The 14,130-nt window shown below is 41.8% G+C and overlaps 1 protein-coding gene across 19 annotated transcripts in view; it reads right to left on the bottom strand.

The window, feature by feature from the left end:
• caska (calcium/calmodulin-dependent serine protein kinase a) overlaps positions 1-13,880 on the bottom strand; it is a 217,202-nt gene extending 203,322 nt beyond the window's left edge. For 5 of the 19 annotated variants that reach the window (XM_042306873.1, XM_042306879.1, XM_042306874.1 and 2 more), the window contains exon 1: positions 13,049-13,877. In XM_042306873.1, the coding sequence (XP_042162807.1) occupies positions 13,049-13,107 (59 nt within the window). In that variant the 5' untranslated portion in view covers positions 13,108-13,877. Of the gene's footprint in view, positions 1-13,048 lie in introns of all 19 variants that reach the window. The other 14 variants (XM_042306878.1, XM_042306880.1, XM_042306877.1 and 11 more) reach the window with 6 other exon arrangements.
• Between the last annotated feature and the right edge of the window lie 250 nt (positions 13,881-14,130).

Here is a 14,130-nt window from a genome sequence, read left to right as displayed (position 1 = left end):
TTTTTCTTATCTGACTTGCCTAGTTCAATAGGGGTTAAATAAATAAAAATATTAACAAATTCACCTGAACTCTAGGCTAAGGGCCATATGTGACCCACCACCTAAATTCGGTACAATGCAGCAAGATTTTAAATGGTGTTTTTTACTTTAGTTTAAAGTAGAGACTCAAAGCTAGAAAAGTGTACATCATACACTGCAGTTGAGGAACAATGGGAAAGTAATTCTGCTTTGAAAGTTGATAAACTCGTGACCGCTCTATTGAGAACATTTGCCTTGAATATTTTGGTATACCTACTGGAGAGCTCTTCTTTGTCTACACCCATTCAGCATCGTTCACACCCGCTTAAGCCTTAGCCCCACTCATCTCTTCAAGGATTCACATGAGAGGCCATGTGCTAAACAGAGTGAGTAGTGTAGTAAACAACCAAAGATTTCAAGACTAAAAGTGGTAAAAGTAGTAGCCTACAATAAGGAAAAACTCCAGATAAAGACAGACTTTTTCTAGTCCTTGGCCTATATCCTAATACGACTTTGGTGCAGGTCATGTTGTTCTTCACATTATCATCTCTGGTAAACACACACTAAATAAAATAAAATGGATGTTTATGTGTCACATGCACAGGATACAGAAGGTGTAAATGGTTCAGTGAAACGGTTACTTGCATAGTAGGAATATCAAAAACAAAGTGTCCAGATAAAAATATTGTATAAGTATTTTATCATTATTAGATGATTACCCAGACACATTTGTCTAAATTGATGGGTCACGTGAAAGAAATGCTATAACAATCCCCCAGCCACATCTTGCTAAGTATATGGGTCAATATTGTCTAGACTTGTACACATGTTCATGAAATACAATACAATAGATGGCCGTAATCACCCCCAGACACACATACCTGGCTAACGTCATGGGTCGTAATCATCTGGCAAAGTGAAACAATGAACCGGCATAATCCCAACTCATACTACTACCAATACAAACATTGTCATAGCTGTAGTATGAATCTGCAGGTATCTAAAGCTAACCAACTAGGTTCAATGCTAGCTAGCTAACGCTCGCTAGCTAACAGTACGCTTTAACTTGCAATGAAAAAGACTTTCACAAAATGATAAACGTATAATATCTGAAAATGTAGCTAGACTCTTACCAGTATACATGGATGAATGAATCACGGCAGACTGGAACCCTTTAACCATTTTGTTTAGAGGTCGACCGATTAATTGGAATGGCCGATTTCAAGTTTTCATAACAATGGGAAATTGGTATTTTTGGACACTGATTTGGCCCAATTTTTTAAAATAGTTTATTATATTATATTTACACATTTATAGGCAAGTCAGTTAAGAACACATTCATATTTTCAATGACGGTTACTAGTCCAACACTCTAACCACCTGCCTTACATTGCACTTCACGAGGAGCCTGCGTGGCAGGCTGACTACCTGTTACGCGAGGGCAGCAAGAAGCCAAGGTAAGTTGCTAGCTAGCATTAAACTTACAAAATCAATCAACAATCAATCTTCATATAATCACTAGTTAACTACACATGGTTGATGATATTACTAGTGTATCTAGCGTGTCCTGCGTTGCATATAATCAATGCGGTGTCTGTTAATTTCTCATCGAATCACAGCCTACTTGTGATGATTTAGCACTGTCGTTGCACCAAACCTAACCATAAATATCAATGCCTTTTTTTTAAATCAATACAGAAGTATTTATTTTTGAACCTGCATATTTAGTTAATATTGCCTGCTAACATGAATTTCTTATAATTGTGTCACTTCTCTTGCATTCCGTGCAAGCAGTCAGGGTATATACAGCAGTTTGGGCCGCCTGGCTCGTTGCGAACTGTGTGATGTCCATTTATTCCTAACAAAGACCGTATTTAATTTGCCAGAATTGTACATAATTATGACATAACATTGAAGGTTGTACAATGTAACAGGAATATTTAGACTTAGAGATGCCACCCGTTAGATAAAATACGGAACGGTTCCGTATTTCACTGAAAGAATAAACGTTTTGTTTTCGAAATGATAGTTTCCGTATTTCGACCATATTAATGACCAAAGGCTCGTATTTCTGTGTGTTATTATGTTATAATTAAGTCTATGATTTGATAGAGCAGTCTGACTGAGCGATGGTAGGCAGCAGCAGGCTCGTACTCATTCATTCAAACAGTACTTTCGTGGGTTTGCCAGCAGCTCTTCGCAATGCTTCAAGCATTGAGTTGTTTATGACTTCAAGCCTATCAACTCCCGAGATTAGGCTGGTGTAACCGATGTGAAATGGCTAGCTAGTTAGCACGGTGCGCGCTTATAGCGTTTCAATCGGTGACATCACTAAGCTCAGACTTGGAGTAGTTGTTCCCCTTGCTCAGCAAGGGCCACGGCTTTTGTGGAGTGATGGGTAACGATGCTTCGAGGGTGGCTGTTGTCGATGTGTTCCTGGTTCGAGCCCAGGTAGGGGCAAGGAGAGGGACGGAAGCTATACTGTTCCACTGGCAATACTAATGTGCCTATAAGAACATCCAATAGTCAAAGGTATATGAAATACAAATGGTATAGAGAGAAATAGTCCTATAATTCCTACAACTTCTTACCTGGGAATATTGAAGACTCATGTTAAAAGGAACCACCAGCTTTCATATGTTCTCATGTTCTGAGCAAGGAACTTAAACGTTAGCATTTTTACATGGCACATATTGCACTTTTACTTTCTTCTCCAACATTATTTTGCATTATTTAAACCAAATATAACATGTTTCATTATTTATTTGAGGCTAAATTGATTTTATTGATGTATTATATTAAGTAAGTGTTCATTCAGTGTTGTTGTAATTGTCATTATTACAACAAACAAAAATAATAATAATAAAACAATCGGCCGATTAATTGGTATTGGCTTTGTTTGGTCCTCCAATAAATCGGTATCGGCATTGAAAAATCATAATTGATCGACCTCTAGTTTTGTTTGTAGCTACATCTTCTTTGGCCAGCATTGTGCCAAGTCACTCCAGTTCACGCTGACCGTGGCCTGTGCAGAAAGTAGCCCACCACAACCTTTCCCAACTTATCTCTCGATAGTGCCTGCTAAATTCAGGGCATCAATGTTCTTGAGTAAAACTTTTGTAGTTCTCGATGGCTAAAGTTATGTCTTTCAACGCCTAGCTTCTTGAAACGGGTCACATATTCAATCAATTCCAATATGGGCATGTTAATTGCATGGCAAATAATAGATGCACAACACAAGAAATGTGCATTCTTATCAATGCAAGAGACGTTTGGTTTCTCTTAACTATCATGTGATTATCTGAACACTGTAGGGCCTGGATCCCACTGGATCCCAGTGCCAAAGAGCCTTGGGTCACCATAGTGACATCCGTCAACAAGCTGTTCACGGATTTCCTGCTGTCAGCAAGGAATCTTATGCATTCAATGGGGGACACATGTCTGCTTTGAGTCATAATATTGTTGCTAACCTAATCACCTACACTAATGCTAATGCAAATGGACTTCTGCTCTTCCATAACACTGTTTATACCAAGCTAACCTCTAACCCTCCACTTGGCACAGGAATTGAATTAGCTTTAAAACCACAAGATAATTATCTGAGCTACATAGAGAAATGTGTAGAATTGCATGAAATTGACTTAAAAATGCAAAAATTCCTCTACACCATTAAGATTGGGACTACTAAAAATCTCTCAAAAATGTACCCGGGCCGACAACACCCATTGCCACGCCCCCTGCCAAGCCCACCACCTAAGCCCCTTTTTGATCCCCAGAAAATGTTGGTGTGTGGGTGTGTTTTTTTTATTTTTTTAATCAGCGAGAGGTCAATTTTTAGGGGGATTCTTGCACTGAAATTATATTGAATTCTGCTTATATAAATCACACTATACCAAAACAAACTGATTCAGATTCATGTCCATAGGGGGAGTAGCAGGGGAGGGTGGAGCAGTAGCTGAATAGTGGTGGCTATTCAGCAGCCTGATGGTCTGAGGGTAGAAACTATTGGCCAGTCTTTCAGTTTTTGCCATGATGCTCCTGCACTGCCTGTGTGAGTGATTGAAGTGGGGAGAACAGGGCATGGCTTGGGTCCCTGATGATCTTCTTAGCCTTCCTGCGACACTTGGTGTTGAAGATGTCCTGTAGGGCAGGCAGTGTGCACCCAATGGTGTGTTCGGCTGCAGCATAAAGTTCAAATACAAAGACTCCAAGATCATTGAGTGCTTTTGAAATCTGTAGTCTATCTCTGCTGTGCTGTACCAGCACAATGGACAGTGTCCTACAGCAAGGCCCCTTTTGGTAATGAATACGTGACCCGTTTCAAGAAGCTAGGCATATGTCGCAAGTCACTATTTCAACCCAGCCCAGCTCCATCAAGCCTCTTATCCATCTCTGCATGGGCAGCTTCAATGGAGACTGAATAGGAAGTAATATGCTCCACTCAATGGATCAGTGCACTCACAGGCCTGCCTAAAGTCTCACTGTATATTTAACAATGTCTTCACTGTGGATTTAACCATGGGGCTTGTCCTTTACCACGCAGTGAGGTGGGTCTACTTTAAAATGAATAGAGTGAATTACTGTCAATTTGCATTACCTTAGTCAGGGACTCAGGCAGGCTTAATAAAAAGCCAATATGTAATCACTGTGCAGGGTGTGGGCACGAGTGTGGAAGTGTGTGTTAATGGTAGGAAGTGTGTGTGGCCATACATACGTCTGTCAGTTCTGCCCTCAGGCCCAGCTCCACAAGGGTGCTTACTCCCTCAGTTTTATTTTTTTGTCCCTATATAAAAATAGCAAAAAATGACATTGATTGAGTGACAGGCTGGCCCAACACCTGTCTCTGGATTACATCTTCAAACTAAGGGCAACCATGGCATCTAATTTTGTCAGAAAGTTGTTTTTATTGCAAGTTAAAGCGTACTGTTAGCTAGTTAGCTAATGTTGATCTGTATGGTAATTTTATTCATATCTTAGAAATCTATTTGCATTGCTATTTATAGCCTAATGTTAGATAGCTAGATCAAATTGAAACTAGTTGGTTAGCTTTAAATACCTGCAGATTCATGCATGGTGGCTAGCTATGACAATCATTTTCTATTGCTAGTAGTATGGGTTGGGATTATGGTTCCTTGTTTAGCTAGCTAACTACCTACCTACATGTCTAGACAAAAGACTCCACTATGCAAGTAACCATTTCCCTGTACCGTTTACACCTTCTATATTCTGTGCATGTGACAAATAAACTTTGATTCTATTTAGTGTGTGTTTACCAGAGACGGAAATGTGAACAAACATGACCTGCACCTAGGTCAGATTAAAATATAGGCCAAGGACTACATCAAGTGTATTTTTAGTACTACTTTTTGATAATACTTTCAACACTTTTAGTCTTGAAATATTTAGATGTTTACTACACTACCTTACTCTGTTTAGCACATGGCCTCACATGTGAATTCTTAAAGAGATGGGCAGTGCTAAGGCATAAGAGGGTGTGAATGATGCTAAAATTAGTAGCCTAGTTATTCATGCATGGAAACAAAAATAATAAATAGCAGTTTTGGCTTAGAATACCAACATCTGCGAATGTGAACAAATGAATGAGAACAGAACAAAACAGTGGTACCAAGTAGTAGTCCTAGTAAACAAAATATCAGATCGATACATGCATGACACAATCTATATGTAGGCTAGTTACATTAACAATAAACAAACGCAGTAAACAAAAGGAGAATTGAGATCCAAATAGCCTACAGCCTACTACAATGAGATGCAGCCATGCACAGCTGCTTGCCAAATGAATAAGCCTATAAAGGCAAACATGGAAAATCATTCAGCTCGCTCATGAGTTCAACATGTTGTCATATGGCACAATACACTTATGTGAATCAAATTTGAAACCACCTAATTAATTAAGCAATGCCAGCCTACCATAAACACGCTTCCTACACGTACAGAAACGAAAACCAATAGGCTATCAAGTAAACCATAATTGAATGTATCCATTTCTATAATGAAACATATGTAAATATGTAGCTACACACAGGGACATCATTTGGGTTCTTCATTGGAATTATATTGAATTCTGCTTATATCACACTATACCACAATAAACATAAAAGTTCAAACGCTTTCGACTATGAAGTGACAGGTTCAATGGCAAGAAATTGCCACTGCGCTCTATCAGCACCATGGACAGCGGCCTACACACTAAAAGAAAGATTTTTATAATAAACAACCAGCTAGATTGTTTCAATCTTACCTTTTCAAAAGTAATCGATCATTCCATTTTCCCTGAAATCTTCTTGTAAGATCCCCCTCAAATGCCAGTTGGATTAGTTGAGCTTTCCTCGGGTGTAGCATGCCTCTTCTGTGCAGACTGAACACGTTTGTCAAAGTGGAAAATGAGTTCTCGCATGTAGCTGTGGACGCCCCAAAAGTCTGTCCATGTTTCAGTGCAGTAAGCACGGTCAGCATAGAGGAGAGAGGCTCAGAGAATTGTTGCAGCATATCAAGTGGGGTCCATTTGTCCTCATCGGAGCCAGAGGGGCGGAGCAACACCAATCTCAGCTTCCACCAAATCTATTTTGCTTAGATCCAGCAATGGTTTCACCTTTTTCAACATCTGGAAAGTCATAACTCTCGGGGTCAAGGGCACACATGGCCTCCCTGAATCGTTCTGACATTTCACCGATGACAGCATCCAAGAGCCGCCTCTAAGGCTCTTTGCTTGATGCGTGCATAGCAAATCCTTTGGTACTATCAACAGCTTTCTTCCAGTAAGAATAGCCAGCTTGGGTGAAGGCCTTGTCTGTTTTAGCATTGGGAAACACAAAACTTTCGACATTGAGAAACAAAATGCTGCATCAGCAGTAACCAAGTATTCCAGTCACTCTCTTCCTATGAACCAGTTGTTATTAAATGAATGTTTTTGGACAGAAAACCTGTGGCTAGGGTAGGATTTAACCTGGGCTGGCTCCTCTGTTCCAGGCGGCTGTGGAGCCATTATCCTGGCGCCGCTTGTGGAAGGGTTTGTAGGCACTGCACACACAGCATCATCGCTGCTGGGCTTGGCGGCAGCCTCAGTGGTTTGATGCTGCTGCTGTTGCTCTCCTTCTCTTTTTTTGGGGGGGTACTTGGCAAAGTTCATTTCTGATATCCATCATGGCAGATTAGCTGGTTTGAGCTAGCTAAATAGGCTAAGGCTAATAAGACTAACACTTTTTACAGTTAGCCAAGAAGCTACCTAAACTCGGTAGTGGCGGGGTGTGAGGCAGAGTTGAGTGAAGCAGCTTCAACGGTAAACTTCACAGGCCTTAAAATCTAAATATTACAGGTATCACATTGCTCACTTTGCCTACCACAGAGATGAGTAGCACCCCCCAACCTGCTTTTTATGGAAACCCAAAGGACTCATACCTAGCCACCCAGTGGCTTTCCAAAGACACACACAGTGGCGCGCCCTGTCCATTGTGCTGACACACTCAATCATGTAAACTTTTTTAGCTTTTTAATTTAACTAGGCAAGTCAGTTAAGAACAAATTCTTATTTACAATGACAGACTCCTTGTAAAGCTCCCCCCCGGCAAAACCCTCCCCTAACCCGGACGGCGCCGGGCCAATTGTGCGCCGCCCTATGGGACTCCTGATCACAGGCGGTTGTGATACAGCCCAGGATCGAACCCAGGTCTGTAGTGACACCTCTAGCACTGTGATGCAGTGCCTTAGACCACTGTGCCACTCAGGAGTCCTTAAAGAGGGACATAAAACTACAACTGAGGGGGCTCAAGTTGAACTGAGAGGGTAAGCCCCCTTTAGCCCCTTGTGGAGTAGGGCCCGAGGGCAGGACTGGCAGGCTATTGTATGGCCATACACATACACACATTGCTGACTCCCATTACACACACTTCCACACTCGTGCCACACTCGTGCCCACACCCTGCAAAGTGATTACATATTGGCTCTTTATTAAGCCTGTCTGAGTCCCTGACTAAGGTAATGCAAATGGACAGTAATTCACTATTCACTTTAAAGTAGACCCACTTCACTGTGCGGTAAAGGACACACCCCATGGTTAAATCCACAGTGAGGACATTGTTAAATATACAGTGAGACTGTAGGCAGGCCTGTGAGTGCATTGATTCATTGAGAGGAGTATATTACTTCCTATTCAGTCTCCTTTGAAGCTGCCCATGCAGAGATGGATAAGAGGCTTGATGGAGCTGGGCTGGGTTGAACTACACCGGATTATAGTTTACTGTACGAGGCCTGAGACTACTGCATGGCCTACTGACTACTGACTCCTGTCTGTCTGTCTGTCTGTCTGTCTGTCTGTCTGTCTGTCTGTCTGTCTGTCTGTCTGTCTGTCTGTCTGTCTGTCTGTGTGTGAGCGAGTGAGAAAGAGATAGTGTGTAGCATGTAGGCATCACGCAACACTTGTAAATAAAGGCTGTTCTAATGAAATAAGACTGAGGTCCAAACAGCAGGATAAGCAGAACTGTATGCAGCACTTATTCTACAGTCCATACTGACACTGACATCATCTGCCTGAGCTGTCACATGCAACTGGCCCACCCACAACCAGACACACCCACAACCATACACACATCGGAATGGACGATTAATTAGGGCCGATTTCATGTTTTCCTAACAATCGGAAATCTGTATTTTTGGACGCCGATTTGCCGATTTAAAATAATAATAACAATTAAACCTTTATTTAACTAGGCAAGTCAGTTAAGAACACATTCTTATTTTCAATGACGGCCTAGGAACGGTGGGTTAACTGCCTTGTTCAGGGGCAGAAAGACAGATTTTCACCTTGTCAGCTCAGGGATCCAATCTTGCAACCTTACAGTTAACTAGTCCAACGCAATAACGACCTGCCTCTCTCTCGTTGCACTCCACAAGGAGACTGCCTGTTACGAGAATGCAGTAAGCCAAGGTAAGTTGCTAGCTAGCATTAAACTTATCTTATAAAAAACTATCAATCATAATCACTAGTTAACTACACATGGTTGATGATATTACGAGATATTATCTAGCGTGTCTTGCGTTGCATATAATCTGACTGAGCATACAAGTATCTAAGTATCTGACTGAGCGGTGGTAGGCAGAAGCAGGCGCGTAAACATTCATTCAAACAGCACTTTCGTGCGTTTTGCCAGCAGCTCTTCGTTGTGCGTCAAGCATTGCGCTGTTTATGACTTCAAGCCTATCAACTCCCGAGATGAGTGAAAGTGAAATGGCTAGCTAGTTAGCGCACGCTAATAGCGTTTCAAACATCACCCGCTCTGAGCCTTCTAGTTGTTGTTCCCCTTGCTCTGCATGGGTAACGCTGCTTCAATGGTGGCTGTTGTCATTGTGGTGCTGGTTCGAGCCTAGTGAGGAGCGAGAAGAAGCTATACTGTTACACTGGCAATACTAAAGTTCCTATAAGAACATCCAATAGTCAAAGGTTAATTAAATACAAATGGTATAGAGGGAAATAGTCCTATAATTCCTATAATAACTACAACCTAAAACTTCTTACCTGGGAATATTGAAGACTCGTGTTAAAAGGAACCACCAGCTTTCATATGTTCTCATGTTCTGAGCAAGGAACTGAAACGTTAGCTGTCTTACATAGCATGTTTGCATTATTTAAACCAAATTGAACATGTTTCATTATTTACTTGAGGCTCAATTGATTTTATTGATGTATTATATTAAGTTAAAATAAGTGTTCATTCAGTATTGTTGTAATTGTCATTATTACAAACACTTTTTTTTCTTCTTCTTTTTTTTTTTTTTTTTTTTTAATTGGCCGATTAATCGGTATTGGCTTTTTTGGTCCTCCAATAATCGCTATCGGCGTTGAAAAATCATAAATCGGTCAACCTCTATTACAGAGCACTAATTATGGCCCCTCACCACACAACCCACACATGCGCACGCTCACACACACTCACACACATCCATTGTTCTGAGTTGATCAGAGGCCTGATAATAAAAGAGAGTAGCCTGAAGGTAGAGTACATCTCAAAGTAAAACTATTGGACTTCTTTCTACTACAAACTCCCAACACATCGCCCTTTTCACTCCCTCCCTTCTCCCTTCTTCACCTCCCATTCCCCTGCAGTCTTGGGAACAGAGTGAATCAATCTAACAGCAACATGCCACATGCACACACAAACGTGCACTCTCACATCCAAACACCAACACACTCGCTGACAGACAGACAGGATTTGTGCCTGAGGTCAGTGTTCTAAAATTGAGAGCTTAGGCCTAAATCCCGCTCACACACACACACGTGCCAAAATCTCATTCACACACATACTCTGGGACAACACACTGCAAAAACCCTACTCTTCCACACACAGTCCAGCGTTAAGCTGACCTATATATAGGCCTATAGTATCACTGTGCATCTAACCTCGACATAAAACCCTGACGATCTGGAGCATTAGGCTTTTAAAGTGACGCCTCTGCAAACGGCTGTGTGGTTATTTGGTAGGGTTTCCCCGTTCCCTTTGTTAATCTCTTTTCTCACAGGATCAAATCAACAGTCTACTTCACCGCTCCATTAAACAGTAGTCTAGCAGGAACCAAAGACTGATGTTGATTATTCAAATGTTGTTCAAGTGTTGTAAACCACACTGGAATTGACAGAAACAAAAATGAGTGTGTGTCTGTGAGTGCAGCTAACAAGCGGAGATTTGAAGTGTTCGACTTTACTATTGTAGTCTTGTCTCTTTCAATATCTGTTCTGACCGATCGGCTGTTGGGCTGGATTGGGACTAGGCTGGTATGATAGCAGCTGCCACGAAACACAGATCGTGGATCAGATAACGCTATCCCCAATCCTGACCATCGGGGATAAAATGCTTAACTGATCATATACCAGTGTCTAGGGGAAACTTCATCCTACAAATGTTTGTTTAATGTGTGTGTACCTAACTCCTCCGGATATCAAGTACAGAGACAGGTATTTTGTCTGTCAGTGTCTTTTACATTTCTCACACAGGTTTCAGGCCTGCCTAAACATGTTACAGTAGGCCCAGTGCCCAGTCAGTACACACTAGGGTTGGGCGTTATACCGTAACTCGGGTATTTTGAAATACCCTCTGCATGACTTTTGCAATACCACCTTTGACGTTATTTAAACTTTTTACAGAAATACCTGCAGTCAACTTGTGCACTAGGTAAAACATAAAGTAGATTGCTCTCAACATTTCGCCTGTTAAATTATTTTTCATTATGAAGCGTTCCGTTACTAGTTTCCCAAAACAGATGTTTGAGCCAGTCACATATGTTTTTTTACAAAGAGGGACAAGCAAAACGGGAGCTTTGTGAGGTGAGTCACTCCTGCAGCGCAACTTAGTGAGGTGATCAAGTTACATTTGTCTGAAATCCACTACTAAAGTTTGCCAGCTATATATCGTATAACCATTAGGTTAACTATCTACGGTGTGTAAAATAAACTCTCTACAGCTAGGTTTTGCTAACATAAGTGGCTAATGTTAGCTTGCAAGATCAAGCTTTTTCGTAACAGCAGCAGAGACAATCGCCTCCTGGATAAAGATCCTGCTGTCTAATATATGTTTTGTGCATGGTGCAAACTGCCTTTTTATATACTTGCATAACTTTATAAGCTGGGTCGTCTCTCTTAGTGGTAAATGTTTGCATGCGCTCGTTAGCATTTACCTTGCATCCGCTATGGGGATTCCTTAGTACTTGGGGATTCCTTAGTACTTGTTAGCGTGTTGTTAGTATACTGGGGGTGGGGGGCACAGTCACGTTATGAAGGTATGGAAATCTGGATACCGCCCAACCATAAAACACAGTGTCAGTACACACAACACACACACACACACACACACACACACACACACACAGTGGCCACTGTCAACAAAGCCAACCCAGCCCGGATCCCGTCAATATGATGATTGATGTGTTTCCGCCTTTGGTTTTACACCTGATTTTCAAGACCTGATTTTCAGGGAGAGGCTCTTGCTAACTGCCTGAAAACCTTCTATCCAATGTACTAAATCTAATGCACGGATAGCCTTCTGTATAGTGTATTTATGAACACGCGTTTTGCTGTTGTTTAGAGTAATATAAAAGTCCCTTTCCAATTGTGTAATTACACTCAACCTAATGACTATGTAATTACAGTGCAACTATTATGCAAATGCTAGAGTGGAGTAGCCTACATCTAAACAGGACACCAAGGCAATGATTGACTATACAGACCGACAGGGTTGTAATGCATTGGGACTTGAAGCCTGCCGAATCCCTATTCATTCACCATAATCATCATTCTGATGTGTCCTCATCATCCCAGACTGAGAGAATCAGACCCACACAGCAGCTGTGGAGGAGGCCCACTTACAACATGTAGAATAGCATAGCATAGAATAGAATAGAATAAAGAACATAGAACAGACATTTGCTGTCACTGCAGGAAAGAAGTATGCACCCACAACATAAGAAGGAAGATAAATTCATCCACAGAGAAGTAATCATGCATTTTCATTGGCTCTGAAGTAATTGGATTTCCTGGGAGTGACCAAAAGAGGAAAGATTATATTGTCACATTTGCATGTAGCCTAGTCACAACCGCAAGTGACAATATGCAGATAGCCTTCTCGTACAACATGACACATTGATTGCACATGACTCATGCGATTGTCTCATACCTATAAGAAATCACAGGTCATTACCTATCTGACATTGCTAATAGAGGAATGTGTAACATGGGAGACTTGCATCTTGCACAGGAGATTGAAGGCTATGAATTAAAATATGTAACTCAGACGTGGTAATATGCACTACAGCTCAGCTGTCATGACCGATACAGGGTGTGTGTGTTCACTCTCCACCACACCATGATGAACTGTGAAGTGTCTCCCGTGCATGTTGTCACACACACACACACACACACACACACAGAGAGAAAGAGAGAGAAAATACTCTAGACAGGGGACACATTCGGGGAGATACAATGTAACCGCATAGTGTAATAAAAGGCAACAAACATTACACGTACTTTCCAATGACCTCACACAGCTCGTACACATCTTCAAACAGTACGTCGTCGTCCGCCATGGTCCAGCGAGGCTGGGGAAATAATTCCCCCCAAATCCGTCCTGAAACGTATGTTCCAAAGCAAATAATCACAACAAACGGACGTTTTTGTGAATACAAACTGTTCTGCTCTCTGTAGCCTAGGCTACTTGAAGCGTAGACTAATCACCAAGGAGTTGGGAATAAAGCTTCCCCAATTCCAATGGGCTAGAAAAATATTTTTTTCCCCAAAACGCTGCGTAGCTGCGGTGGTTCAACTACGGTGCGAAGCTTCAAGGCAACGTGAGTTTTTCAATAATCCCGTTTACGGTCTCCGGTTCTGCCCCACCTTGCCCAGGTTTCCCGGTTTCCTATGTAGGCTACTCCTCCTCGAAGCCTACGGTGGTATTGTAAAACGTTATAATAAACAACTCGAGTCGCGTGCCCTGTCCGCTGATCCACATTAGTCAACCGTCCAGAACGCACGTAGGCTACAACCCGCTGCAAAAACTACAGCTATACTCTGTGTATCTTGTAGAGTTCATCAACAAAACGAACTATTTACTCAAAATACTGTTTAATGTAAATAACACATACGTGTAGTCTAGCTACATTCTTCACATCCCAAAAGAGGTGAAAAGGTTAGTTTCGTCCCCCTTGAAAAGCGCGCATGGTTCCCGTGCACACGCGACTCGATCGGGAAGGTAAAACTATTAACTGAAAATGGGCTTCAGGGGCGTGCTCTAATCCTCTCTCTCTCTCCCTTTCACTTTATCGTTGCTCCAATTTTCCTATCTTCCTTCGTCGCTCCTCGTCCAGCATAGCCAAGCTCCTCCCACCCAAGATTATGAAACTGCCCCGCAAACCACCATTATGGTTCCGCAGGAGCGGCTGCGTACCGGGATCCCACAATTGAAACACACGGTGCTTGAGCCAAGATGACGTGGCGGGAGCGCCTTTGTGGTAGTTTTCGAGTCGCAGTTTCCAGATTCACTTTTAAATAACAATAAATCACAACAAGGTGTACCTTTTCAAAGTGCAAATGACACCCCAGCATGCACACTT

The sequence above is a fragment of the Oncorhynchus tshawytscha genome, linkage group LG26 (genome assembly GCF_018296145.1).
Source record: "Oncorhynchus tshawytscha isolate Ot180627B linkage group LG26, Otsh_v2.0, whole genome shotgun sequence".
NCBI lineage: Eukaryota > Metazoa > Chordata > Actinopteri > Salmoniformes > Salmonidae > Oncorhynchus > Oncorhynchus tshawytscha.
Note: the sequence above shows the minus strand (reverse complement) of the source record. Positions and strands in the feature narration are given on the sequence as shown.